Here is a 27,933-nt window from a genome sequence, read left to right on the forward strand (position 1 = left end):
CTAAGGTGGTCATCTCTTTACTGGTACCTGTTTCTAGGATATATTGGAGTAAATCATAGGGACACATAACCAATGTTTCTTCTAGTGCTGGTCCCTGTGTGTATTCTACACATGGGTACGCATGTGCTCGTGTTCCTGAGACCAGAGATTTCTAGCAAGTAGTGTCCGTTGGTTTGTGCCTATGCAGTTGTTCCCTTCATGCTCCATACCAAGGCCATAAGGGGTGCTGTGGATAGACACCTTTCCAATTCCTTCTTACTGCTACATGTCCTGAGCTGTAATCCTCTGTATTCAAAGCTATCTTCACATAGTCTTCAAAACCTGTAAATATGATTGTATGTAGTTAGTATTCTTAGTATTTTAGTGATTTTTCTATTCTGGTTAGTATAGTTTTAGTTTCTCCCTTCCTCGGAGATCCTCTTCTTACAGAGAAGGACTATGCCCAAAGTCCCCAGGTTTAAGAACGGTCTCCTGTCCCTTCTCAGTTAGTGATGAACGCCAGCTCTGTCTTTACTGCTTTGAGGAGGGTCATGTCTCTGCCATGTACAGATCTGCTGCTCCTTATCTCCTCAAACCCATGAGGAAAAGGAACTTTGACTAAGCAAGTACCTCATGAAGAAGGACAATAAACCCCGGTCAGCTACAGGCCCGGGAGACACCCCTCCCTCCTCCGGTACATTGGCCTCAGTCTGTAAGCCACACCTCCCTGAGCATGCACTCTGGAGCAGAGGCCAGAGCTGTTAAGCCCAAGGAATCGCTGCCTCAGGCCTCTCATTAGAGTAAGGGGCACTTTCGCAAACTCATGAACAGATCCCCTTCCAGATGTGTTCCTAAAAGTCCCATCAGCAGTGCTGCCTAGCTAAAGCAATCTAGTGCCTACTTGTTTCAACACCGCGCTGCACCCCGGAAGCAGCCAGCAGTGGGCCCAGCTTCTAGGCAGGGGGGCCACGGGACTGCGCATGCTGCCCCCGCCCTGAGCACCAGCTCCACACTCCCAATGGCCAGAAACCGATGGACACAGTTGATGCTGCATCTATAGCTATGTGATAATTCTGAGGCATGAATCTTGACTCTGCTCTTCAGGGGTTTCCCAGGGAGGATGAGAGTACCATTCGGACTTGCTCTTCGAATGCAATCTCTTCAATGAAAAGACTGCAGGATGGCCCTCCACTCCCTGGGTATTTATATCCTGGCCCCAAAGATAAGATACTACAAACAGGTTTATAAGTCAAGACCCCTCCCTCAGCCATTCTACCACCAATGCCCTTATGAACCACTATGCAAATGCCAGAGGATAGAAAGACCTAGTATGCAGCTTCCTCCACCCCAACCACATCTGCTGAACCCCACCCACCAACCAGGATTTACTTTTGATGGGATACTTGAGAACCACATAACTTTATCAATGCCATTCCTTATGGCTCCTCAAACCTTTGGTGACCATCTCGCCCTTTTTGCCAAAAGTGAAGGGCAATAACAATGGATAAGTGGGTACTAGAGATCATTCACGTCAACTTGCATCATCAGGATTCTTCCACGTGCCCAATCCTCGTCAGAGATGTTGAGCACACCTGGACAGTGTCACTGCACAAGGCAGGTGGATGACTCAGCAGGGCAGGATGCATATTAATCTCGTAGAATTAAGGGCCATCTACCTAGCCTGCGATGCATTCTTCCCACTTATGCTGTTCCATCATATCCAGGTAACATCAGACAACGTGATGACTGTCTTCTACATAAACAAACAAGGTGGAGTGAAATATCTTCCTCTTTGTGTAGAGGCAGTCAGTTTAGAATGGGTGCATCAGAAACACAACTCACACTTGGCAATATATGTATCAGGTGCACAGAACTCTTTGGTGAATAATCTCAGCAGGCACTTTTCCACAGACCATGCAGTGGGAGGTAAACCGTTCCATCCTGAATGAAATCCTCACTCAGTGGGGAAGACCATTCTGGAACCTGTTCACCCTCCCAGATGAACAAGAAGTTCAACATGTACTGCTCCAGAACAGCAGTGGGTTGGGACCACTGGGGTGATGCCCTTCTGTTATCCTGGACAGACCACCTGAGGTATGCCTTTCCTCCCATCTGACTGTTACCACAAGTTCCGCAAAAGATTCATCGTGACAAAGTTCAAGTCATTCTCATCACACCCAACTGGCCCAGACAGTATATAATGGAAGTTTGAGGAATAAAAATCCTAAATGTGTATATCATCTCCAGGGCTTTGGAGCTGTGCTCCTGCTCCGCTCCAGCTCCAGGCAAGCAACGGCATATCTCTCAATCTTCAAGCCTGTCAGTATATGACAGAAGTAACTGATCAAGTGGAAAATTTTTACTTATCTATTTTTTCTTATCCATTTTGGGGGGTCGGCTTACTCGATCATAAACCAGTTCGTTTATAAGCAGGAAGTAACTGAAATATGTGACAAATTACCAAAATGTGGAATATCTCTAGGTTTTTTGTCATCTGTGCATTGTGATTGGCAGATTGTAGTGTTCATTCAAAATGCTGCTGCTATGTTACATTTTTTTTTTTTGGCCGCCTAACTGGTCACATCCCTCCACTGGCTTTCCCTTCTCCTCCTGATCAGGCACAAGTTTCTTGTCTTCACCTGTAAGATCTTTTATCAGTTAGTTCTTCCCTACCTTTACTATCACTGTCAACCATGCCAGCCTTCATCTGCTTTACTCTGCTTATCTGTCAAAGCACCTTTGTGTTTTTTCCCACGCTACCTCTTTTATGTTTGTAAAAGTCTGTGAATCCCCCACTTTCTTGTCCTTCGAATAACTCTGTACTACTTATTGATGTGAATCTTATGGACCACCGTGTCACACTGCCTGGCATGGGTCACGGCTGAGAGTGCCAAATTCAGGACAGTCTGAGAAATAGGGCAGACACCTCACCCCAAAACTGGTGGTTTATTCTATCACTACATGTCACAAAGCCAGTAACAAAAATGAGCTCCTGTATCACAAGAAGCCAAAATATAGTCCCCCTTAGGTATTCAAGCTCCTGGCTTACCACCCACATCTGGACTTCTGTGATAAATGATTATTAAAACCAGACATCACATATTATAGGTTCTTCCAACTCCAAGGAGATGGCCACTCACCCCAGGTGAATATATGCTTTCAGGATCTCATGGTGGTGATAAATTTTGTTTAAATTGTGATAAATTTATTTAAACAGGTAATCATACTTAACAGATTATAACTTTTCCATAGATACCTTTCATTCATACTTTATACAAGATTTACTGCAACTTGGTAACAGTGGTGACTGAACTAGTGCAACTAGTTATCTTCCATTTTATACAGCATCACACACCTCTCCTGACCATGAATAGGCAGTAGTGATCTGAGACTAGTGCTTATTTTATCAGATAATCTCTGTACTTTTATCTCGTTCTTTCAACCCCTGTTTTCTGTTTCATCTACCTGTTGTCTCTTGTCTGGGAAGGTGTTGTCCTTGTTTGTACAGCGTTTAGTACAGCGGAACACTGATCTGTGTTTGCAGTCCCTTTGTGCTATTGTAACACAAATAATTAGTTCAGGCCTTCTGTATACATCTTAAGGAAATTTAAAAGGGTGCACACCTTCATATATATTTTTGAAGAGATATAAAAAATGAAAGGATGTGTATAATATAAAATGAAAGGGATGTGTGTATGTGTATATAAAAATGTCACAAGTCATGTTTAGATGAGTAATCAGTTACTGAAAGGTTTTATTGATATCTAAAATGTCTAATTCCCCAAAGACTCTTAAGACAGTTTCCAACAGCAATTCTCATTAGCTCACAGATAAACAAAATAAGAACCATTACATCCTTTTTTTGGATTACTGGTTAAACAAACATAAATGGTATACAGTTCACTTTTGACTTGTTTAGTTACTAATTTATTAACCCCAGTAGCTTCAACATGCTATTTATTTTCAATGTGGTGCAAGACAGATTAGATATACAGTTCTTGTTACAAAAAAGTGGATGTTTATTGGCTCTTATAGTAGGTCAGATTCTGCCATCATTTACTCCTGTATGTTCCTTTTGGGTTCAGATAGGTTGCATGGGTGTAAAAGGACAAAGTTTGCCCCTCTGTGCTTAAAATGGGTTCCTGGAAATCAAAAAGTTAAATGTAGTTTTTTTCAAATGGGTTGCAGTTATCAGTCACGAAGACTTCATTGTTTTGCTAGTTAAAGGTGCTGTTCAATTGTTTTTTAAATAGAATCCATTTTGAAATTTCTTTGTCACTGAAATAGCGTCTTTACTACAAAGGATAATACTTTTATTCAGCATTTCTCCTGTGCCTTTAAGGAAACTTTTGATAAAGGAAGAAAGAATAAAAATTTCCTCTAAATTAGAAAGTCTAAAGTTAAGGTGTTTTGTAATTGATGTTTTCTCACTTTCAGCTAATTTAAACCTGAAAACACTTATTGAGCGAGAAATTCAGTTCTCTTTAATATTCATGACAAGAATGAAACACTAACAGATAACACTTAATAGTAGTCAGCAAAACTAGTTGTTCACCAAGTGTTGTAGCATCAAAGCTGTTTTTGTTCCATATCTCTTGATGAGTTTGTGCAGAAGGCTTTGTACAATGAATAAAATGTACTTGTTCCTAATTCTGTCATCTTTTTTCAGGTAGATCTTAATACTCCTAAGAAAGAAAAGCAAGAATGAACTTGTTTTAAAGCACTAATTTACAAAGAGAAAAAATGCAAAAAAAATTATGTGGGTAGATGATATCAACTTCTGTGGCAGTAACACCTAAAGACCCAGCCCCATTGTGCTAAGCACTGTACATACTGTGACAAAGCTCTGTCCTTGTCTCCGTGGGTCCCGTGTTTCCTGGCGGATTTTGCTAGCCTCAGAGGCTCACTGTGACCCTCCACGTAGCCCTTCCTCTCTCTAGAGGCAAGGGTCACAGCTTCCTGAGCCATTTTAATCATAAGCCAGCAAGGGAGGTGAGGAGAAGCAACCCTCCCTCACACAATCTCAGTGATTAATCAGGGAAGGGGGAGCCCGGGCCCGCCCTCTACTCCAGGCTCCAGCCCAGGGACCCAAAAAGTAGCAGTTGTGGTCACTGACTTTTTGGAAATAGGACGTGTACAATTCCCTGGGCCCCTTCCCCACAGCAGCCCCCACTCAATATCTCCTTTACATTATCTCAGGGCCTCCTTCCTTGCACCTGGTATGGATTTGTACTCATTCATTCCTCCAACAGCACCGCTTCCTTCTATAGCTCCTGACACCCACACCTCACTGACTAACTGGGAGGCTTTTAACTAGTTCCAGACAGTCCTTGATTGGCTTTAGGTGTCCCAATCAACCTAGCTATCTCCACTACCTTCTAGAAGGATCTCAATTGGCCCCAGGTGTCTTGATTAACCTGGAGCAACTGCCATTTGGTTACCATGGTACCAGGGATTTGTTTAGCCTGGGGCTAACATACCTGTTCCTCACTACTTTACTGTAGCCATTTGGCCTTGCCCTGTCACAATACATAACAAAGAGGCAGTTGCTGCCTCAAGGAGCTTAATATAGATGATCCAGTAGGTTTATACAGTAAACAGTACAGGTGTGAGGTGAAGGATAAAGTAATGGTTCTCATTGGCATGATAAGCAGTAATCATAGCACACTACCTGCCCAACCGTGGTGAAATGTTTTTGTAGGCATCATAGCAGAAGTCAGTTTGAAGGAGAACAAAGGCTTTGTGGATTTTTACTTGAAATCCTAGAAGAGGTACTGTGGCAGAGAGCGCATAGGTGCTTGTTGCAGAACTTGAAAAATGTGCAGCCAAGACTGGCATCATTGGTGCAGAGGAGATGGGTCTCGTGTCACATTGCCATATCAGAGATGATTGTTAAAATAGTGATAGACCATGAAAGGCCTTTTAAAATAAAGATAAGTAGTTTGTGTTCAATGCATGAAGGAGGGGGAGTCAATGGAGTGGGACCAGGGCTGGCTCCAGGGTTTTGGCCGCCCCAAGCAGCCAAACAAACAAACAAAAAAGCCACGATCACGATCTGCGGCGGCAATTCAGTGGAAGGGCCTTCGCTCCGAGCAGAAGTGAGGGACTGTCCGCCGAATTGCCGCCGAACAGCTGGGGCGGCCCTCTCCGAAGTGGCTGCCCCAGCACCTGCTTGGTAAGCTGGTGCCTGGAGCCGACCCTGAGCGGGACATAAGGAGTGCGGGTGACAGTCAAATTATGAGCTAGGAAAATTATTTGTATCTGCATTTGAATGGATATAAATTGGGCAAGATAGCATTTAGGCCACATAGGAGGTTGCAGTAGTCAGTGTGAGATGAGGGCCTAGATTAACCTTTTAGGTGTGTCGTTAGCGAGAACAAACCAGGTCTCAAGGTGTCACACAGGAAGTAGCAGCAAGATTTAGACACTGCCTAAGTGTGTGCATCTAGAGAGAGTGGTTGAATAGTAGTAGATATGATGTTAAAAAAGGATAGTAGAGTGACTTCATGGAGAACTTAGAAGATGGGGATAGAAATTTTGAGTGGATTTGCAGTTCAGTGGAAAACAGGTCGTATGATGTTGCTTCCTGGAGCTTCATGGTCTCGTTTTGAATTGTGGACCCTTAAAAATGTAAACTTAAGATGACACTTAATGAGGGCATCAAGGTAATGTTGGAGAAGGGTAAGGAATGAAATCTGGCAGTATCCAGGAGGTATTGATAATAGGTAGGCTTACTTATCAGGGAGACAAATGAGAGCAGAAGTTTGGAGTGAAGAATGACTATAAGATTTCTTGGAGCAAAGTAAAGGTCTGAGTTATTTTATAATAATCATACTAATTATTTATATAACACTTCAAACTGCTTTATAAACATAAATCTTCATAACACCCCTGCAGAATAGATAAATACTACTTAACCCATTTTACAGATAAAGAAATTCAGGTGGAGAAGGTAGGGACTGACCTAGAGCCACAGAACAAATTGCTGGTAAAGCTGCATTTAGAACTTGAGCATTCTGATTTCCAGTCTTCTGATCCACTAGATCACATTGCCTCTTTAAGAGTGTGTCTATGCTGCGATTAAAAAAACAAGTCTCAGACCAAGGTCAATTGATTTGGGCTTGCAAGGCTTGGCTGGAGCCTGAGTTCTGAGACCCACCCCCCTTTCAGGATTTGGGCTCCAGCCTGAGCTTGAACATCTGCACTGCAATTTTTAGCCCCATAGTCTGAGCCCCGTGACCCTAAGTCATCTGACCCAGGTCAGCTGCAGCCATGCTGCAGGTCTTTTATTGCAATGTAGGTGTACCTTATAGGGTATCTTAAAGTGATGCTAACCAAAGTGTGTGTAATAATTTCAAAGACAATTTAAAAGTAACCACTTTTGAAGACTGAAAGTGGTACCTATTTTTGGACCTACTATATTTCCTTCATAGGACAAGTGTAATAGTTCCTCAGGTATGCATACAGAGCTGCCAGTTGAATATGTGTGTGTGGGTATATATAAAAACTGAATTTAAAACGCATGGGATTGTGGGGTGAAGGGACAGTTATTTGTTTATTCACTTTACTAAATTATAAGTGTATGCTTAAGTGAAGGGTGAGAAGAAATACCACATTGAGTCTGCTATCCTTGATAGTGTTGACTCATATGAATTGTTCTGAAAATGTGATGCTAACCATGAATGCATCTGGTGTTTTCTGTATCTGATTCTCGGCATGTAGTATCGGTATGTTTGGCGAGATTTAAATGAAACCGGTAATGCTTTTGCAGTGCTCAAAGATAATGTATTTTACCTTATTGTATTTTCATCCATATCTAGGAATAGAGCCCAAGTTAAACATCCTTGAAATTGTAAAGCCTGTAGAAACTGTGGAGGTAGTTATCGATCCGGATGCCCACCATGCTGAAGCTGAAGCTCACCTTGTTGAGGAAGCCCAAGTGATAACCCTAGATGGCACAAAACACATTACAACAATTTCAGATGAGACCTCTGAGCAAGTGACTCGATGGGCTGCAGCATTGGAAGGCTACCGAAAGGAGCAAGAACGCCTTGGAATACCCTATGGTAATAAAACAAGATGTTCAATAGCTTATATGTTTTTAATAATTGAGAATTATTTGATATTAGGTATGTTATAAGAGACATCATTTATTAAAGTGCTCAGATACCATGATGAGATAGCATATGCTATGTTGAGGAGTGCTGTGCAAATAGCTTGATAGAGTAAGTAAAGTGGAGGTGGAACCATGGCTTATAGTTCCTTGGTAGAAGAGGGTAGGTTTCCTCCACAGCTTACTTAAATTAAAAATGTGCGTTTTCCCTGGTCTAGTGCATAAAGTAGTTTAAAATATGTGTATTAGCAGATTAAACTTTTTGTGTATGAATTTGACCTTGGGTCCAGTTCTCTGGGGTTCCTGACTCCCTTTGGGCCCATTAAAGACAATAGTAGTGGAGGATGCGGAGCACCTAGCAGTATCATATTTGTATGAAAAGCCACACTTAGATTCAAGTACCTAATGTACCTAATTTTTAAACTTCAATAATCTTTTCAAAAGAGGGTCACCACGGAATAGACTAATTGTTCTAACATTATAGCATATGTAATGTCTGTAAATGTGTTCTCGGAGCTATATTGAAACATTTCTTTTGAGACCTATACCACACTTGAACCGTGGACTCTGCAGGTGAAAATTAACTGTGTTAAATCATTGTAATGTACTCTCCAGTGATGTTCACTAAATCAACCTGTAATATGTAAACAAACTCCCAGAAACTTGCCCCTTTTTTTTTTGCCTTGTTGAGGAAGCCCAAGTGATAATCCTAGATGGCACAAAACACATTACAGCAATTTCAGATTGTTTGCCTTTTCTTGCCATTGCTTGGTTTTAGAACTTGGAAAGAATTAAATTCAGTCTCAGGTATTTACAGGGGAACAAGGTATTAAATTGGCTGATATTCTTAAGAGTCTCAGAGAAATAACTGAAGCAATGGCTTCTGATTTCTTTGCTTTGTTGATCCCTTTGACATACAAGCATTTCTGAATTCACTTTCATTATGCTAGATACCTTGTTAATTGAGGGTTTGATACAAAAAGCTTAGGGATATTCATGTGAATATCTTTTGAAATCTCACAGCATGCCATCCTATAATGCAAGAAGATAAGTTACACTCTTCAACATAATACTAAAAACATTTAGTGTTAAATAAACTGTTGTAAATCAACTTTATAGATTTGTTAGTATTAAAACTTTGCTTTCTCAAAGAAGAAAATCAGCATTGTGAATGTGACACCATTGTAATTTCAAAGGTTTACAATTGTTTTCCATTACGAAGATGAGAATTTTCTAGAAAACAAAAATTGGCCTCTTTTATGACAAAACCCAAGTATAGACATTTTGGAATTCTCCTCTTGGTAGTAGAAATGTCTTAATCAAGTGAATGCCAAAAAGGATAGGGATAGCTCAGTGGTTTGAGCATTGGCCTGCTAAACCCAGGGTTGAGAGTTCAGTCCTTGAGGGGGCCACTTGGGAATCTGGGGCAAAATTAGTACTTGGTCCTGCTAGTGAAGGCAGGAGGCTGGACTCGATGACCTTTCAAGGTCCCTTCCAGTTCTAGGAGATGGGATATCAGATTTTCCTGACTTCATGGAATTAGAGAAAGAGGCACTTGAGGACTTTTTGTATTCTGAATGTATTGTTGGTGCTTTATAATAATATACGGCTCTGTAGTTTTTTGTAAATGAATTGATTCCTCAAAGATGAGATTTCATTTTGCCTGACCCTTCTGTAAATGTGTGTAAATTGCATTTCTGCTGGGAGTTGAGAGTTTTTCAACTTCATCAAGGCTTTCTGAAATCACTTGCCTCTTTTGAGAATCCAGAGCGCTTTGCAACAGACAGCGAGAGTTGTAGCACGGAGTAAAATCTAACCCTGTTTTGTAGTGATATTGCAGACTCTATTCCTTCCCATTATTTGCTCTGACTAGTAAGCTAACAACTAACCACCATCCAGGAATTTTCCACCCTTTAACGTCTCTCTTCTGTTTCTCCAGTTTCATTCTTGTCTCAGAGAAACATACAAGGTGTACTCCACAGCTATTTCTAGCTGTCATTTTCTCCTTCAGGTTATTTTTTCTGGAAGCATGGAATAATCAGAAAATGCTAAATCAAAGGAAAAATGCCCCCAGCTGCTTTTTGGAGCCACAGTTTACCAAGAGGGACCTTAAGTACATTGTATTTTCACTCTGAGAAGCCAAAGTTTTTTCAGGAGACAAGGCAGCCACAGAAGTAGATAATTTTTGGTGTTGTGGCAGACAATTTACTTAGCTCTTTTAAGAAACAAGAAGCTCACTGTCTGGAGCAGAGGAGGTTCTTTGTGACTTCCAGGAGCTATGATGAAAACTCTCACCACCAGCAGCACTACCATTCCTTGCCCCCCCCCTTTTCCTCCCCGCCCCCCCAAGCTCTAGAATGTTTCTTGGGAACTAAGTCTTAACCAGGAACATTCTCCTATTTCCTTGACTATTTCCGGGGACTAGTGTGCTGCAAATGCAAAGTTAGCTCTTTAAAACGTGATTTTTAAAACTCTGGCACTACCCATTCTTCTTGCATTTTGGTGGATGTGCCAGCGGTCCCAGGTTCAGAACTGTTGAAGTGAGAGGTTTCTGCTGACCAAGTACAATATCCAGACCCTGTCGGGGAGAGTTTCATGACCAATGGGAGTGACTGCTAAAGCATGTTTGTCTTATTCATGAAACTCAAAAGCCTCTCAAGAAACCATATAAGATACAGCTCTTGCTTTTTCCTTTGTGAGGGAACGATAGAACTTTTCTATCCAATTTGTTAAGAAAATCACAGAAACGATATCTGTGCCTATCCATGATGCCAAGTTGCTTTTTGTTAGGGCTTCCCAGAGCTCTTTTGGGATTTGGAGGCCCAAGGTGGATTCCAGAGTTATGCTGTGCTCACGGAAGCATTATTATGCAGTATAGTGTTAACCTAAAGAACCTACAGGATATGACAATAGTAATGGGGAAAAAATGACCCTGCATGTGAAACAATTTTTGACAGCCGTCTGTTCTAACTGTTCACCCAGATGGCCTAGTTACAACAAGGCGCAATATATATATATTTTCATCCTTCTCCCAGAAAGGTTAGGAAGCTTAATGATGTTGCTTAAAACTCTCACTAGCCACCAATATCCTCAGCTACTCCCTGGTTGCACACAGTGTTACTGACCTAGATCGTGGTTGGGGAAGGGTATCCCATCCCAACATAGGGAAGGCTGATGTTTCTGCCAATTTTCTTGCTTCATTCCTTCCAATCTGAGAGAGCAATAGAGGGCTCAGAAACTTTCAGAGATGGCGAGAAGAAATGGTGATCCAAGTCAGAGGCTTGCATTGCACGCCAGATACTGAACTGTCTCGGGCAAAGCCATAGAAAGCAAATTAGCAAATTCATAGGAATAGTTTTGTAGTGGCATCTTGAGAATCAAAATTTCATTTGAGTTGTGGCTTTCCACACCTACTGTCTTCCTTTTTTGTTTCTCTATGCAAAGAATGTTTGTGGTATAATCAGACTTTGTTACTAAAACTTAAGAATTAGGTCTTTTTTTCTTTTCTTTTTATCTTTTTTTTTTTTTCTTTAATTTAACAACTCATTCATATGACTTTTCAGTCATACTTGTTTCAATCATATGGGACAGTGTTTTTCTCTGGTTCTTTTTATTGTTCGTGACTATAGGGAATAGTTCTGTAGTGTCTAAAATGGACAGGGTGACACACCTTTTACAGCTTTTATCAGTTGTTTAATATATTTTTCTTCTTTTTTCCTAGACCCCGTACAGTGGTCAACAGACCAAGTACTCCACTGGGTGGTATGGGTGATGAAGGAGTTCAGCATGACTGACATAGACCTCAATACTCTTAGTATTCCAGGCCGAGAGTTATGTAGCCTCAATCAAGAGGACTTCTTCCAGAGGGTCCCTCGGGGAGAAATCCTTTGGAGCCACCTGGAGCTTCTTCGAAAATGTATGTGAGCTTTCTCAATGACTAATTTAGTCACTATTTTTTTCTGTGGAAAGATGAAGACAGCTGTGAACAGTCCAAATTATTTTTCCACTTTCCATTAGCAGTGAAAGGGAGGGTGTCAAGTACAAGATAAGGGAATATGTTATAATGAGAGTACTTGCTGTTACAAAAAAAAAAAGTCCCATCTTTCCTCAAATTTTATTATTGTTAATCTAATACAAGAAGTAAGGTACAAGAGGTATGGGTTCTTACAACATACCTGAGAATTCCTGATTTATGTTTTTAATATTAGCTTTAGTTCATCTTCTGATTTGACAGACTTATAATTAAATATTAAGTGCTATTTAATATACGTTGCTGTTTCACAACGTAAATGTGAAAGTTACTAAGCTAATTCTTTAGCTCATATACACTGCAGCTAATCTATTGTGCATTCATGTGTATTCAATGTTTGGATACAATTAGGTAGGCTGATTTTCTGTCTGTGACACTGAAAAAAATACATCAAATAAGCAAAATAGTAAGTTTTTATGGGTAAAGAATAAAAAAATAGTGTAAGGACATAAAAAAGGTTGTGCATACTTCTTTCATGTGGTGTTAAATATTTACTCTTAAAAGTCATCATCTTTATACACTCTACAACCTTTATGTTGTTTCTCTGCATTCCTTTCTTGTTTTCTCAGTTATAAAATCCATTTGGCATTCAATTGATTTATGAGGGTAAGGATTTGAATAAAGATTTAAATATTTTTCTTTTACTTGGCAGATGTATTGGCTAGCCAAGAACACTCTGGAGAAATAGCAACAGTTACTATTGATCAGCGTGAGTAGTCATGCCAGTAAATTATTAAGACAGGTGTTTGTCAACAAGAAATGTGGGTTCAGCACTCATGCTACCAAAAAGTCAGAAAAGCCACAGAGAAATAACCTTTTGCATGTTTTTCAACTTGAAAGCAAAGCTTTAATTTTTTAGCCAATTTAAGAGTTTAATCAGAATTATGAATGTTTCTAACTTTCTTTTTCTTATGATCAATAGACTTTTCCATTATTCTGCACCATAATGTGACACAAGTGAAATATTTGTAATATAAGCTGTTCAGAACTGCATTCTTGGTGAACATATATCAGAAATAAGTTCTATACTGCAATGCTAACACAAATTCCATTTTAAATGGTAGCAACAATTTATATTATTCTTAAGGTGAAGGTTTATGAATATTTGTGTGGCTCTTTGGAGGGGAAATATTTTGAATGTTAATACTGATGTGTACACACACACACACACACACACCTCAGAGTTATGAACACCAAAGTTATGAACTGACTGGTCAACCACACCCTCATTTGGAACCAAAAGTACGCAGTCAGGCAGTAGAGAGAGAGAGAGACAAAAAAAAGCAAATACTGTAATGTATTGAATGTAAACTACTAAAAGAGGGGGGAATTAAAAAAAATAAAATAAAAAACTTGACAAGGTAAGGAAACTGTTTTTGTGCTTGTTTCATTTAAATTAAGATAGTTAAAAGCAGCATTTCTCTTCTGGATAATAAAGTTTCAAAGCTGTATTAAGTCAGTGTTCAGTTGCAAACTTTTGAAAGAACAACCATAACGTTCTGTTCAGAGTTCCGAACAACCTCCATTCCCGAGTGTTTGTAGCACTAGTTTCTAAAGCGCTCGCACTCACTCACTCACACACTCTCTCTCTCTCGTCAGGTTTTTGTACCAACAAGTTATAATTATTCTCCAATGTTTGTCGTTTCACAGCTGTGCAAATTATTCCAGCATCTGTACAGCCTGCTACCCCGACCACCATTAAAGTAATAAACAGCAGTGCAAAGGCAGCTAAAGTACAAAGAGCACCAAGAATCTCAGGAGAAGACCGAAGTTCACCTGGGAACAGAACAGGTATTTTCTCAATTTTATTTTAATGTAAATGCTATAAATATTTAACAGTTAAATCACATGGTGAATTTGCAGAATACAGCTGTATCCCTTACAGATATGATTTTGCCAAATTTTCTAAGTGCTGCTTGCTTGGATATGAGACCTGGAGGGAAAATCCAGGTAAGACAGGAAGTGCTGATGCAGTATGTAGCCCTCAGACCTTTTGAGTTAGTACTGAATCAGTGCCCAGCATGGTGCTAAAGAGCACTACCTTGATGGAAGTGCTATCTTGTAGACGAGACAAACCCAAGGTTGACAATTGTCTTAAAAGTGCCCCCCTTCCTCCCAATCAATGCCATTTGCTCAATTGCCATTTATCTTCGCCTTACTGGATCATTCGGGAAGGAAGCAGCAATGGCAAATATGTTCCAGAATTCTAACCTGGCACTTTGCATACTGTTTGTTTAGTTTTCCTTCTTACACTGCTGGTAACTTTACCAGTTGGAGACCTGCTAATCCCTATGAAGTGAAGGCACTTTTAGGAAAACTGCACGTTAGCTATGCAATTTAATTTCAGAATTCTCCTTAGATTTTCTTCATCCAAACTCTTTGTATCTTTAATATTGTATCAGCTCCCCCGTTACATTGCTTTTGTCCTCCAATATTGCTTTCCTTTCTGTCCCTTCCCCTCAGTTAGGAGTTGCTACTTCATCTGTCTCCAAAAAAAAAAGTCTCATCTGTAAACCATGTTTAAGTTTTGCTTGATTGACATGCTCTGCAAAGTGCCTTGTGACATTAGCCAAGATTTTCAAAAATAGGATCCTAGAACTAGGCTTCTAGGCCAAAATTTCAGTGAGCGCTACTGGGTGCGCTGCACTTTTGAAAGATCAGGCCAACTATTTAAATTCTAAGTGCTCGTTTAAGCGCTTAACTTACGGTCTGATTAAAAAAAAAACAGAAAAAAAAAAAATCTTGGCCACTGTATAACATGAATGTTGAGCTGTCCTAAACTGAAGCTCATGAAATCTTAAAATAACTTTAGCTCTGTAGAAAATAACTTCTGTTTAGTTTTAATGACTTTTTATCTCCATAGGAAACAATGGCCAGATTCAGCTATGGCAGTTTTTGCTAGAACTTCTTACTGACAAAGATGCTCGAGACTGTATTTCTTGGGTTGGCGATGAAGGGGAGTTTAAACTGAATCAACCTGAGCTGGTTGCACAGAAATGGGGACAACGTAAAAATAAACCCACCATGAACTATGAGAAGCTTAGTCGTGCTCTACGGTAAGAAGCTCTACAACTAAATTATTTCATGAAATGGTTGTATACTTACCTCTAACTGTAGTATTCTGCCAGTTGCATAAGATCTTTTGTGATTGCACATCAGTTAAAAAACAGACAGTTACAGACCACCATGCCACCTTCTTCTGCCGTTCTCATCAGCTGAGAAGGGTGGGTCATTATTTGGATGTGTGAGGGGTTGCCTTTAGAAAACACATGGAAAATACTATGATCGATAATCTTTGGATAATATGTTTAACAATTTCTTGGGGAAATAGTCACGGAAACAGCTATAGTTACAAAATTTAAGATACACTGCACCCCACTGCCAGCGGCGTATAGGTTATGTGCAATGCTCTTGCCATTTTTTCCACATGCTAAGCAGCTTCATCGTTTCTCAGGGCAAGGACAACTTGCCCATTAAAAATCTTGTGATACATTGTCATTTGGGAGCTTTGACCAATAAACACTATATTAAAGTGTGATGTTAACTTACACAGTAAAAAAAAACAAAAAACTGTAGTCATGTTGCAGTATTTCTGGAACTATGCAAAAAATGACACTATCTCATTTTGAGTACCATTGTTTTACCTCACCTACAGGCCTAAAGCACCACTTGGCAGATCCACATTATACTTCAACTAATTGCACATAAAATAAGCTTTCAAATCATATATAGTGTGTGTAGGGTGGGTACATTAAACTCTAAAATTATGGCCCTTTTTGGAGATTTGCTGCATGCCAAACTGTTATAGAATTTCAGAATTTACATAGATGTTTTTTCTATTAAGTATCATACTTAAAATGCTCGTGTGTGCTGAAAAAGACAAGTCCAGGACCTCATTAGCATCCTTACTGTGAGAACAACACAAACTAAAACACACAATTGATAAACAAATAGCTCCTGCTCTGTTTCCAGCCAGCATCACCATCTGATATATTGAACTTCCACAAGTCAAGAAAACTGAAATGTCTCAACTAAGCTGTTTTCCGTCATCTGGGTTTTGTAGTTTGAAGTCAGTGGGAATTGTGCTCCCAAATCATGTTAAGGGTCACATTTACAAAAACATTTTAAGTACCTAAATATATGGGCTTAGGACCATAACTTTAGACTCCCACTTCAGCAAATTTTCTCCTGTGTATATTTAAAAGAAAGTGCACAATAACTTTTCATTAAACCAATTTTTTTTCCAGAGTTAACAAAGTAATAGATTTTATGTCACTAAAAAACATAGTCAGTAGAATAGATTAGGCACATTTTCTATAAAATAAGATCTAGGAGGCATTTTTGGGAAAGGCAGGTGAACAGGTTATCTTTCATGATTTAAATGTGCTGAGTCTGTTTTTAAAAAAAAAAAAATTACTAAGCTGAACTTTGAATATTTCACCTTCTAAATTGGAGTACAACATTTAAGTAAAATTTGAAAAATTAGTAAATATCTATCTTTTAAATCAACTACAAACAGTTACTGTATGTCCTGCACATTGTTTAAACAGGTATAATTTAACGGATCCTATATGTATCAACACATCCCTTGCATTAACAGGCCCAGTGCATGCCATTGTGGCATTTCTGCAGCTCCAGTGTTGCGATAGGCACCCTTTGACACATCTGCACAGTTGTGGGGGATTGGCTATAGTGACATTAGCTTGGGTAGCAGTTCTCTATTGTGTTTGTCCCAACTCATGTTCTCTCATAAGGGCAGTGTGGGATTGTAGCAGTTTGCCTACCTCCACACCATGGCTTGAAAGTGAGTTTTTTGGACGTGGTAGCGCAGTGCACCATTTGTTGGGGTCAGTGCCTCTAGTGATCGATACTTGGAGAACTTGTTGCAGCTCTCCTCTTCAAGTAAATTGTACATGTTGCAGATGAACTTTTTCTGCTGAAATGATTGTTTCATTCTATAGATTATCCTTCCCTAAATTTCTTAGGTAATGCATGTTTCTCCATAAATATTGTCCAAGCCATTTTCTTGCAGTGCCCAGCAATATGGGAAACAATATCAAAACCTGTCAGTGCCTGGAAGGAAAGAGAGATGACAGAATTGACAGGCACTAATAATATTTTTCTCTCCAAAGCAAATTGATCATGTAAGACAATGAACTTGTAAGCACCATCACAATGTAGAATAAGTTTTTCTTTGAAGGTTTCCATGTGACTTAAAAGTGTATGTGGGACATCGCCACCAGCTTCATTTGAGAGAAAACAGTAATGTGTCCATACCTGTGAAAGTTCCAAAACACAGCCCTTTTCTGCAGTGCTTTCTCTCATTGCTAAAACAGACCATTGCCAAGTCAGTATCACTCTGAGTGGTTTCATGGTTAGTGGTGGTATTGTCTCGAGAAATGTTTATAGCAGTTAGGGTGGTATTTCAATTCGGAGACTATTAGGTCACTTACACCAGCAGTATCTATACTAAGCTCATATTTATACTCTGCTGTCTCCAGTATTTGTTTGTTCATTTTGAATGTAGTTTCAGAATAAAGTTTTTTGTTTGGAAACTTCCATCCTGGCAGAAATGCAAACTCCAGTTCACTAAGGGGACCTTGCTCTGAAGCACTGTTGAGGTTTTGGAGATTGTAATGCAAGATGGGATTTGCAGTTCATCCTTACTGGTTGATGAAATAGCTTCATTGGATTTTAAAAACTGCTAATTTTACCTCTATCTGCATATGTTGCATAACAGTGTTATGCCAAAGTAATTATAGCCTGCATTTAGATTGAAGAGCTGTTAGAATTCTATTGGTTGCATCCCTATTTAGAAAACTCTGAGTTTCTGTCTTGCATTGGTTGCCCCTAGGATTGTAATTAATCCCTGTTCGCTAGAAGCAAAAACTGTCCTTTTTCACTTGTTGGCAAGATATTGTTGAGGGATGCTTCAGGTTCAAGACTGCCTCTGTGTTTCATCTATGGAATACCTGACAATAATAAATATAATTAAACACTACCTCATGAATATTGAATAAATATTTACCAGAACGTAGCTTATGCCAAGGCATAGGTATCCAAATCAATACTCAGCTCACTTACACTGTAAGCAAAAGTCAGCTTTAGGTTGGATTAGTGCTTAGGGCTAATAGTAATAATTTATATTTTTGAAAGAGAAGAACTTAGGGAAATAAACTATATCATACTATGTTATGTATGATACTTAGTGTCAAGCATAGCAGGGCATTTAATTCCAAAAATATCTGAATAGTACTTACTCAAGGATGATATTTAAGATTAAGTAAATACTTTAATGCAAAACAAACAAAATTCAAGTGCATATCATCACATAACAAGAGGAAGCAGAGCGTATGATCTTCAACAGAGATCGCACCCTGCATTTTCTGTTAGCACAGGATTCCAAATTAGGAACATAGTCTATATTTAGTACCTCTCCTTCACTTTTTTTTAAGTTACAAATGATAGCAATTTTTTGTTTTTACTTACCTTAAAGTTCAAAATTCAGTTTTGGTAAACTTCATTTTCAAATTCAGCACATTCAAATAATGAAATAAAACATGTTTACCAACTTTTCCCCAGAAATGCTTTGTTTCATTAATGTCAACTTATTTGGTAATTTGGCCTACTCTAAAATACAAGGTTGATGCTGCAAATGCTTATGTGATTTTTTAAGCACTGTTCATGTGAGTAAAGTTACATACCAGCATAAATGATTGCAGGATCAGGACCTAATTTTTCAATATCTTGATTTTTTTGCCCATAGCGGGTTTTTAAGATTCAGATAAGAGACACAGTAGCTTGAGATATTTAAAGTTTATTTTGAAGTAAATGCAGTTTTTATTTTCAATCTGAAGCTGCATAGCACAAATTTTCAAATTAGTATAAATGACTTTTTGAAAAATCAAGTGATTTTAAATGAATGATTTAAATTGTCTTGATTTAAATTGCTCCAGTCTTGATATACATTTAAAAGTATAAATTATTTGAAATTTGTATATAGCTTAATAAAAGTGTGAAATTCCTTTTTCCATATTGTCACTTTAGAGGCTGAGGGAACTGGTATTATTTAGTCTGCAGAAGAGAAGAATGTGGGCGGGGGTTGATAGCTGCTTTCAACTACCTGAAAGGGGGTTCCAAAGAGGATGGATCTAGACTGTTCTCAGTGGTACCAGATGACAGAACAAGGAGTAATGGTCTCAAGTTGCAGTGGGGAAGGTTTAGGTTGGATATTAGGAAAAACTTTTTCACTTAGGAGGGGGGTGAAGCACTGGAATGGGTTACCTAGGGAGGTGGTGGAATCTCCTTCCTTAGAGGTTTTTAAGGTCAGGCTTTACAAAGCCCTGGCTGGGATGATTTCGTTGGGGATTGGTCCTGCTTTGAGCAGGAGGTTGGACTAGATGACCTCCTGAGGTCCCTTCCAACCCGGATATTCTATGATTCTATATCCATTTGCGGTTGCAAGGTATATATGAACATTTTTCTTGCAACACCAAAATCACACTAGTGGTTTTAAAGGGTTTATTTTTCTTTTATAAGCAAACTAAGTGAAAGCAGCAGAAGAACTCAAGAATAACTTTCTCATCACCAGGATGTTTTCATAATAATTTACGTAAACTGAAAAAAAAATATGTATATTTTGTTTCTCAAAGTATTTTCTTTTAGCAGCTGTGTCAATACTGACATGTTACCTAACATTTAGATGTCTGTGACAATATTAAATGCCTCCTTCTGCCACTGGGAAAAATTTGCTGGCAACCTGAATTTTTGTTTAAAAAAACAAACTTGTGACTTAAGTTTTGTTTACTAATTTATTAAAACTACTGTGTAAATTTGTAATTAATATATAATGATGGTGATGCTGCTAGTGAAGGTGGTAGATATTCTACCCAGTTATCAGAAGAATAAGCAGATTAAAAGTAGTTCATGTAATGTTCCATGAATACAAAGAACAGAAAAAGCAATTGGTCTGTATTTTGGTATGTATTCTTGACTGTGCCATCAGTGAATTGCCAGAAGCAGTATCTACTTAATTACTTGATAGAAAGGTGACGTTGCTCATTTTTAATCTTGTGCTTTACAAACATACACAACTTTTGTTTCATCGTAATCTGAAATATACCAACAGATTAAGAATTCCTAAACATTCATTCATTTTCTGTATTTGTTTGTTTTACTCTCTGTATTGTGCATTGCATCTGTAACAAAATTCTGTAAAAACTGTTATAAATATTTCTCTGTAGTTACTATACTGACTAGATTCCAGCTCTTGTGTCTCTTCTAGCATGAGACATAAGACAGCTGCTCTATCAGCTCTCAAAGATACCCTCACTTTTGGCCTTTTGATATGTATGACAAACTCTTAATTCTCAAGGCCCTGTGGTGTGCTCTACTTCAGTTCTTAATGACCACAGTCACAAGTGCACCTAATCGGACTTCATTCCACTTACAGGAAGGCCTGGTCTACACTACAGGGGGTGGGGGGTGTCGATGTAAGATACGCAACTTCAGCTATGGGAATACCGTAGCTGAAGTCGACATACCTTATTCCGATTTACCTCCCGTCCTGACAGCGCGGGATCGACGGCCGCAGCTCCCCTGTCGACTCCGCTGCCACCGCCGCTTGCTCCAGTGGAGTTCCAGAGTCGACTGGGAGCGCGTTCGGGGATCGATATATCGCGTGTTAATGAGACACGATATATCGATCCCCGATAAATTGATTGCTACCTGCACCCGAAGTCTTCACCAGTCTCTGTGGTTTGCCATACCAACTTGGGTATTTTTCATTCTGAAAGTTCCAGTTCTTCTTCGAGTGCTTGCTCATATCCATTCCATTAGGTGTGTGCGCGCCGCGTGCACGATCGTCGGAAGATTTTCTACCCTAGCAACACCGGCGGGTCGGCTGTGGAGCCCCCTAGAGTGGCGCCTTCATGGCGCTGAATATATACCCCAGCCGACCCGGCGCCACCTCAGTTCCTTCTTACCGCCCCTGACGGTCGTTGGAACTGTGGAGCGCGGCGTAGCTGTTCTCCACTCTCCCTAGCTTATCCAGTTATTCACAGTTATAGTTGTAGTTCTAGTTGTTTATAGTTATATAGTTGGTTATTCACTTGTTTATAGTTGTTATATAGTTAAAAAAGGGGGATTAAGGGGGTTATCTCCCCCCTTTTTCCCCGGCCGCGTGGTCGGGCTCATGCCCAAGGCTCCCGGCTTCAAACAGTGCGCCTCCTGCGCTAAGCCTATGCCAACGAGCGACCCACACGACTCGTGTCTGAAGTGCCTGGGAGAGTCCCATCAAACAGATAAGTGCAAGATCTGTAAGGCCTTCAAACCGAGGACCAAGAAGGAGCGGGACTTTCGACTCCGGCAACTCCTTATGGAGGCCGCACTTAGCCCGGACGCTCCATCGACGCGCCAGGCCCCGGCACCTAGCACCTCGGTGCGTAGTGCCCCAGCGGCACCGACCATGCCGACCACGGCAGACAAGCCTCCACGGCACCGGACCTCATCGGCACCGCACTCACAACAAGTGCCTCGGCGCCGTTCATCATCCCCGGGACATAAAAAATCCCATAAGGCGGGGACCTCAGTGCCGAAGACGCCGGCTCCCCCGGTGCCGGGGGTAGAGCCGCGTCCACCTGTAGAGCACCGAAAACAGGTGCCTCCAGCACCGTCGACTCCGGCTCCAAGGCCGTTGAGTCCGGTGCAGACAGAGTCACCACCGAGACCGGCGGTGATACAGTGCCTCCCGTCGACACCGGAGACTTTCGCGACGGCGAGAGACCTGATCGCCCTCACGGAGCCGGCACCGCCACAACCACCGGCACCGTCGGCACCGTTGACTCGCCCGGTCCAATCTAGGGGAAAACCTGCCTTGATGCGCCCTCCATCGCAAGGGCTGGAACCGCGGCACCGGTCTAGGTCCCGAAGCAGGTCCCCTCGCCGCTCGCAGTCCCGGCGCCGGATATCACCTCGGCACCGGTCGTACTCGCGGCCAAGATCATCGCGGCACCGCTCTACATCTCGACACCGTTATGATCGTCGGCACCGATCAACGTCGAGACGTAGCTCCCGGCACCGGTACGATCGACGCTCGACTTCGAGAGGCCGCTCCCGGCACCGGGCTTACTCTAGGTCATCGTCTCGATCCAGGTCCGACTCCCGGCACCGGCGAGGCCATCGGCACCGATCGCGATCTCGGCACCGATCACCGGCACCGCGTAGAGACAGAACATCTCTAGATCGGCACCGGACGGCACCGTATCCTACGGGATTCGTCTCGACGCAGTCGGCACCGCCATGGCCATCGAGATCGGTGTCTCGCTCCTCTGAGGACCTGCCAAGATCGGCATACCCCCCTCAGGGACAAGCCGGGGAGCGAGATTTAGGCCATTGGCAAGAGGGAGCAGAGGACCCTGACCAGGGCCCATCTCACTGGTCATTCTGGACCCCGTGGGCATACCACCAGGCGCAAGGGGCTCCAACAACCTCTCGCTCGGGTCACTCTGATACAAGGGCCCCAGAGTCCACCATCTCTCGCCCTCCTCCAGGGGGCATGGAGGCCTCTGTATCCACACCACCTGACGTTCCGGACCGAAGGGCAGGTGATGCTCCGACCCAGGAACAGGGAGACCAGGATCCTCCCCTGGATCCCTTACCACCAGAGGCATCTTCCTCTTCCTCTCCGGATGAGGCAGTGGCGGGCACGTCGTGCACAGGTCCACCCCCGATAGATCTTCGGGCTCATCAGAACCTGTTACGTAGGATGGCCCGTAACATGGACCTACAGACGGAGGAGATAGTGGAGGTGCAGGACCCCATTGTAAATATCCTCGCGGCGGATGTCCCATCAAGAGTGGCGTTGCCCCTGATCCGCACGATCCAGGCGAACGCAACTACGATATGGCAAACCCCGGCCTCTATCCCACCTACAGCGAGAGGGGTGGAAAGAAAGTACTTTGTCCCTTCCAAAGACTACGAGTACTTGTATACTCATCCCCAATCGTGTTCACTGGTGGTGTCATCAGTGAATGCAAGGGAGCGACACGGTCAACAAGCTGCAGCGCCCAAATCAAAGGAGGCTAAGCGGCTCGATTTGTTTGGCCGTAAAGTTTATTCAGCTGGAGGGCTGCAACTTAGAGCGGCTAACCAGCAGGCGCTCCTGAGCCGCTACAACTTTAATTCCTGGAACTCTATGGGGAAGTTCAAGGAATTGGTTCCCCAAGAGTCCAGGGAAGAGTTTGGGGCCTTGGTTGAGGAGGGTAAGAAGGTGGCTCGGACCTCCTTACAGGCCTCCCTGGACATAGCGGACTCGGCCGCAAGAACCCTGGCCGCAGGTATCGCTATGCGCAGGACCTCCTGGCTCCAAGTTTCGGGTTTGCCCCCTGAATTACAGCAGACCCTACAGGATTTGCCCTTTGAAGGACAGGGGTTGTTCTCGGAGAAGACGGACTCCCGATTGCAGAGCCTCAAAGACTCCAGGACAATCATGCGCTCCTTGGGGATGCATGTTGCGGGTCCCCAGCGCAGACCATTTAGGCCCCAGCCTCAACGTTTTTACCCCCCTCCACCTCGTCAGAGACAGGACCCTGCCAGAAGGCGAGGGCGAGGTGGTAGGAGAAGATGGGCTGGCCCTCAACCCGGTCAGAACCAAGGGCCACCAAGACCACCTTCAGGTCCTAGACAGAACTTTTGAAGGTGCGGTCGAGGACGGCGCCCCAGTCATCCCCCAGGATCCAGCTCCCTCCTTTCGGGATCGCCTCTCCCACTTCCACCGTGCTTGGTCCCTTATAACTTCGGACCGTTGGGTCCTCCGCACGGTGGAGAGGGGATACGCTATCCAGTTTTCTTCTATCCCCCCCTCCCACCCCCTTTCCCCGTCCCTCTTCAGGGACCCTTCTCACGAGCAACTTCTTATACAGGAGGTTTCTACGCTCCTGGCCATGGGGGCCATAGAGGAGGTTCCGATAGAGTTAAGGGGCAGGGGATTTTATTCCCGTTACTTCCTGATCCCCAAGTCCAAAGGAGGTCTGCGGCCCATCTTGGACTTGCGCGGACTCAACAAATTCGTAGTAAAGTTGAAGTTCCGCATGGTCTCTTTGGGGGCCATTATCCCTTCCCTCGATCCTGGAGACTGGTTCGCCGCCCTCGACATGAAAGACGCATACTTTCACATCTCAATTTACCCACCTCACAGACGCTTCCTGCGATTCGTGGTAAACACGGTGCACTACCAATTTACAGTCCTTCCCTTCGGCCTATCCTCGGCCCCAAGAGTGTTCACGAAATGTATGGCTGTCGTAGCAGCGTACCTTCGTCGGCAAGGGATACAGGTGTTCCCGTACCTAGACGACTGGCTGGTGCGCGGTCACACCAAGGAGCAAGTTCAAGCTCACGTCCACAGAATAGTGCACACATTCAACGAGTTGGGCATCCTACTCAACAAGGACAAATCCACTCTAGAACCTACCCAGAGAATAGAATTCATCGGCGCAGTTCTAGACTCCAGACGTGCACAAGCCATCCTGCCAGACAACCGCTTTGGCACCATCACGAACCTCATTCAAGGGCTCAAGGCCTTCCCAACTACCACGGTGAGGTCGTGCCTTACCCTGCTGGGTCACATGGCTTCCTGCACGTACGTAACCAGGCATGCCAGACTTCGGCTTCGCCCACTTCAAACCTGGGTGTCATCAATATACCATCCACATCGGGACAGCCTGAACATGGTGGTCACGGTCCCGAACTCGGTCCTGGCCTCCCTCACCTGGTGGCTAGATCACAATGTGGTCTGCGAGGGGATGCCATTTCACGCCCCACAACCCTCTCTGCACCTGGTCACAGACGCATCATCTCTGGGTTGGGGCGCCCATCTCAACGAACACCATACCCAAGGCCTGTGGACTGCACCACAGTTAGCCCTGCACATCAATGTTCGGGAACTGATGGTGGTGCGCCTGGCGTGCCAGGCATTCCTCAATCTCCTACGTGGCCGCTGTGTGTTAGTTCTCATCGACAACACCACGGCCATGTTTTACATCAACAAGCAAGGAGGAGCACGTTCGTCAATTCTATGCCAAGAGGCCATTCGCCTGTGGGACTTCTGCATCGCCCACTCAATTCATCTCACGGCATCGTTCCTCCCTGGAGTCCAGAACACTCTAGCGGACCGACTCAGCAGGTCCTTCCAGACGCACGAGTGGTCTATCCGTCCGGACATCATACATTCCATCTTCCAGAAGTGGGGGTTTCCCCAGATAGACCTGTTTGCATCTCGAGACAACAGGAAGTGCCACGTGTTCTGCTCCCTACAAGGTCGAGCTCCGGGCTCCCTCTCGGATGCGTTTCTCCTTCCCTGGAAAGACCACCTGTTTTATGCCTTCCCTCCGTTTCCTCTGGTCCACAAGGTACTGCTCAAATTGCGCAGAGACCAGGCACAGGTAATTCTGATCGCTCCAGCGTGGCCGAGACAACATTGGTACACCACACTGTTGGAGCTCTCGGTTCAGACACCGATCCCGCTTCCATTATGTCCGGATCTCATATCTCAGGACCACGGTCGGCTGCGTCACCCCGACCTGCAATCACTCCACCTCACAGCGTGGCTGCTCCATGGTTCACCCAGGCAGAGCAGCAGTGCTCGCACTCTGTCCAACAGATTCTGCTGAGCAGTAGGAAGCCCTCAACACGGACCACATACTTGGCCAAGTGGAAGCGGTTCTCCTGTTGGTGCGAACAACGAGCCACGTCCCCGTTGCAGGCACCCATTCCTCTCATATTGGAATATCTCCTCTCCCTAAAACAGCAAGGGTTGGCGATATCTTCAATCAGAGTTCACCTGGCTGCTATATCAGCCTTTCACCCGGGGGAACTCGCGTCCTCGGTATTCTCTAACCCGATGGTCGTTAGATTCCTCAAGGGCTTAGACCGGACGTACCCACAACAGCGTCAGCCCGTCCCGACGTGGGACCTTAATCTGGTTCTCTCCAAACTCACAGGTCCTCCATTCGAACCACTAGCCACCTGTTCACTTTTGTACCTATCCTGGAAGACAGCCTTCCTCGTAGCCATCACCTCAGCAAGGCGAGTTTCTGAACTCAGGGCGCTTACATCCGAGCCCCCTCATACAGTTTTCCATAAGGATAAAGTGCAGCTTCGTCCACATCCTGCCTTTCTCCCTAAGGTGGTTTCTCCATTTCATATCAACCAGGACATATTTCTCCCGGTCTTTTATCCCAAACCACATGCCACTCGCCAGGATCAACGTTTGCATTCCCTGGACGTACGAAGGGCCCTGGCCTTCTATATTGACCGCACAAAGCACTTTAGAAAGACGACGCAACTATTCGTTGCAGAGGCCGACCGAATGAAAGGCTCACCGGTCTCCTCACAACGCCTATCCTCCTGGATTACGTCTTGCATCCGGACTTGCTATGACCTGGCAGGTGTCTCAGCACCGCACCTCACCGCTCACTCCACGAGGGCCCAAGCCTCCTCGACTGCTTTCCTGGCACATGTTCCGATACAGGACATTTGTAGAGCGGCGGTTTGGTCATCAGTCCACACGTTTACAGCTCACTATGCACTAGTACAACAGTCCAGGGACGATGCTGCATTCGGGTCAGCGGTTTTGCACACAGCAATGTCTCACTCCGACCCCACCACCTAAGTTGGGCTTGGGAGTCACCTAATGGAATGGATATGAGCAAGCACTCGAAGAAGAAAAGACGGTTACTCACCGTTGTAACTGTTGTTCTTCGAGATGTGTTGCTCATATCCATTCCAAACCCGCCCCCCGTCCCCACTGTCGGAGTAGCCGGCAAGAAGGAACTGAGGGGGCGCCGGGTCGGCTGGGGTATATATTCAGCGCCATGAAGGCGCCACTCTAGGGGGCTCCACAGCTGACCCGCCGGTGTTGCTAGGGTAGAAAATCTTCCGACGATCGTGCACGCGGCGCGCACACACCTAATGGAATGGATATGAGCAACACATCTCGAAGAACAACAGTTACAACGGTGAGTAACCGTCTTTTTTTGTTTTGGGGTATGTCTACGCTACCCATGTTACAGCACAACTGTGGCAGCACTGTGACGTGGACAGTGTAGTCATGCTTTATCGCCAAGGCAGAGCTCTCCCAGTGATATAAAAAAAAAAAAAAAATAACCACTCCGAACGAGCATTATCGCCGGGAGCCACAGCGCTGTCTATACTGGCGCTTTTTAGTGCTAAAACTTTTGTCACTCGGGTGTGTTTGTCACACCCCTGAACGACTAAAGTTTTAGCACTGAAAGTGACAGTGTAGACACAGCTTTAGTCTGAAGTATGTCATCTTCAAAATTTGGTGTCTCCAAAGAGATTTGACTGGGAGGCAAAAGATAGTTCAGTGACTTACTGAATTTTGCTTGGAGATTAGAGACCCTCTTTATTCCTTGCTTATCAAGGACTAAAGAACATCTCAGAAGTACAGATGACCTGGCATTTGTTCTGTACACAAGCATGCTTTTCAAAGGGTTGAAAATCTGAGAGCCAAGGGAGTTTCCAGCTATTTGATGCTAGAAGCATAAGGTAAGAGTGGGATTCCAGTCAAATGATATTTTCAGAGAAACTGAACCATAGCTGGGTAATTTTCTATCATTGTATTTGTGCCTTGCACAAATTTATCACAATCCCACTAAACCTCAGAAGTCCAAATTCAGTAATGCTTGAGGTGAGGAGAGCACAAAATACAACTGTAAAAAGTTAAATTTGTCTCTGGAATACTATAGATCTTGTGTAGAGTTTTATGTTATCTTAACTGCATTCTGTTTGGTGT

At 43.2% G+C, this 27,933-nt stretch overlaps 1 protein-coding gene across 4 annotated transcripts in view; it reads left to right on the plus strand.

Moving 5' to 3' along the window:
• The window catches only part of GABPA (GA binding protein transcription factor subunit alpha), a 48,137-nt gene that overhangs the window by 16,209 nt on the left and 3,995 nt on the right, over nucleotides 1–27,933 (plus strand). For 3 of the 4 annotated variants that reach the window (XM_034792926.1, XM_034792943.1, XM_034792934.1), the window contains exons 5-9: nucleotides 7,800–8,045; nucleotides 11,814–12,008; nucleotides 12,775–12,831; nucleotides 13,773–13,913; nucleotides 14,986–15,178. In XM_034792926.1, the coding sequence (XP_034648817.1) occupies nucleotides 7,800–8,045; nucleotides 11,814–12,008; nucleotides 12,775–12,831; nucleotides 13,773–13,913; nucleotides 14,986–15,178 (832 nt within the window). The remainder of the gene's footprint in view (nucleotides 1–7,799; nucleotides 8,046–11,813; nucleotides 12,009–12,774; nucleotides 12,832–13,772; nucleotides 13,914–14,985; nucleotides 15,179–27,933) is intronic. The other variant, XM_034792952.1, reaches the window with a different exon arrangement.

Source organism: Trachemys scripta, chromosome 1 (assembly GCF_013100865.1).
Source record: "Trachemys scripta elegans isolate TJP31775 chromosome 1, CAS_Tse_1.0, whole genome shotgun sequence".
Lineage (NCBI taxonomy): Eukaryota > Metazoa > Chordata > Testudines > Emydidae > Trachemys > Trachemys scripta.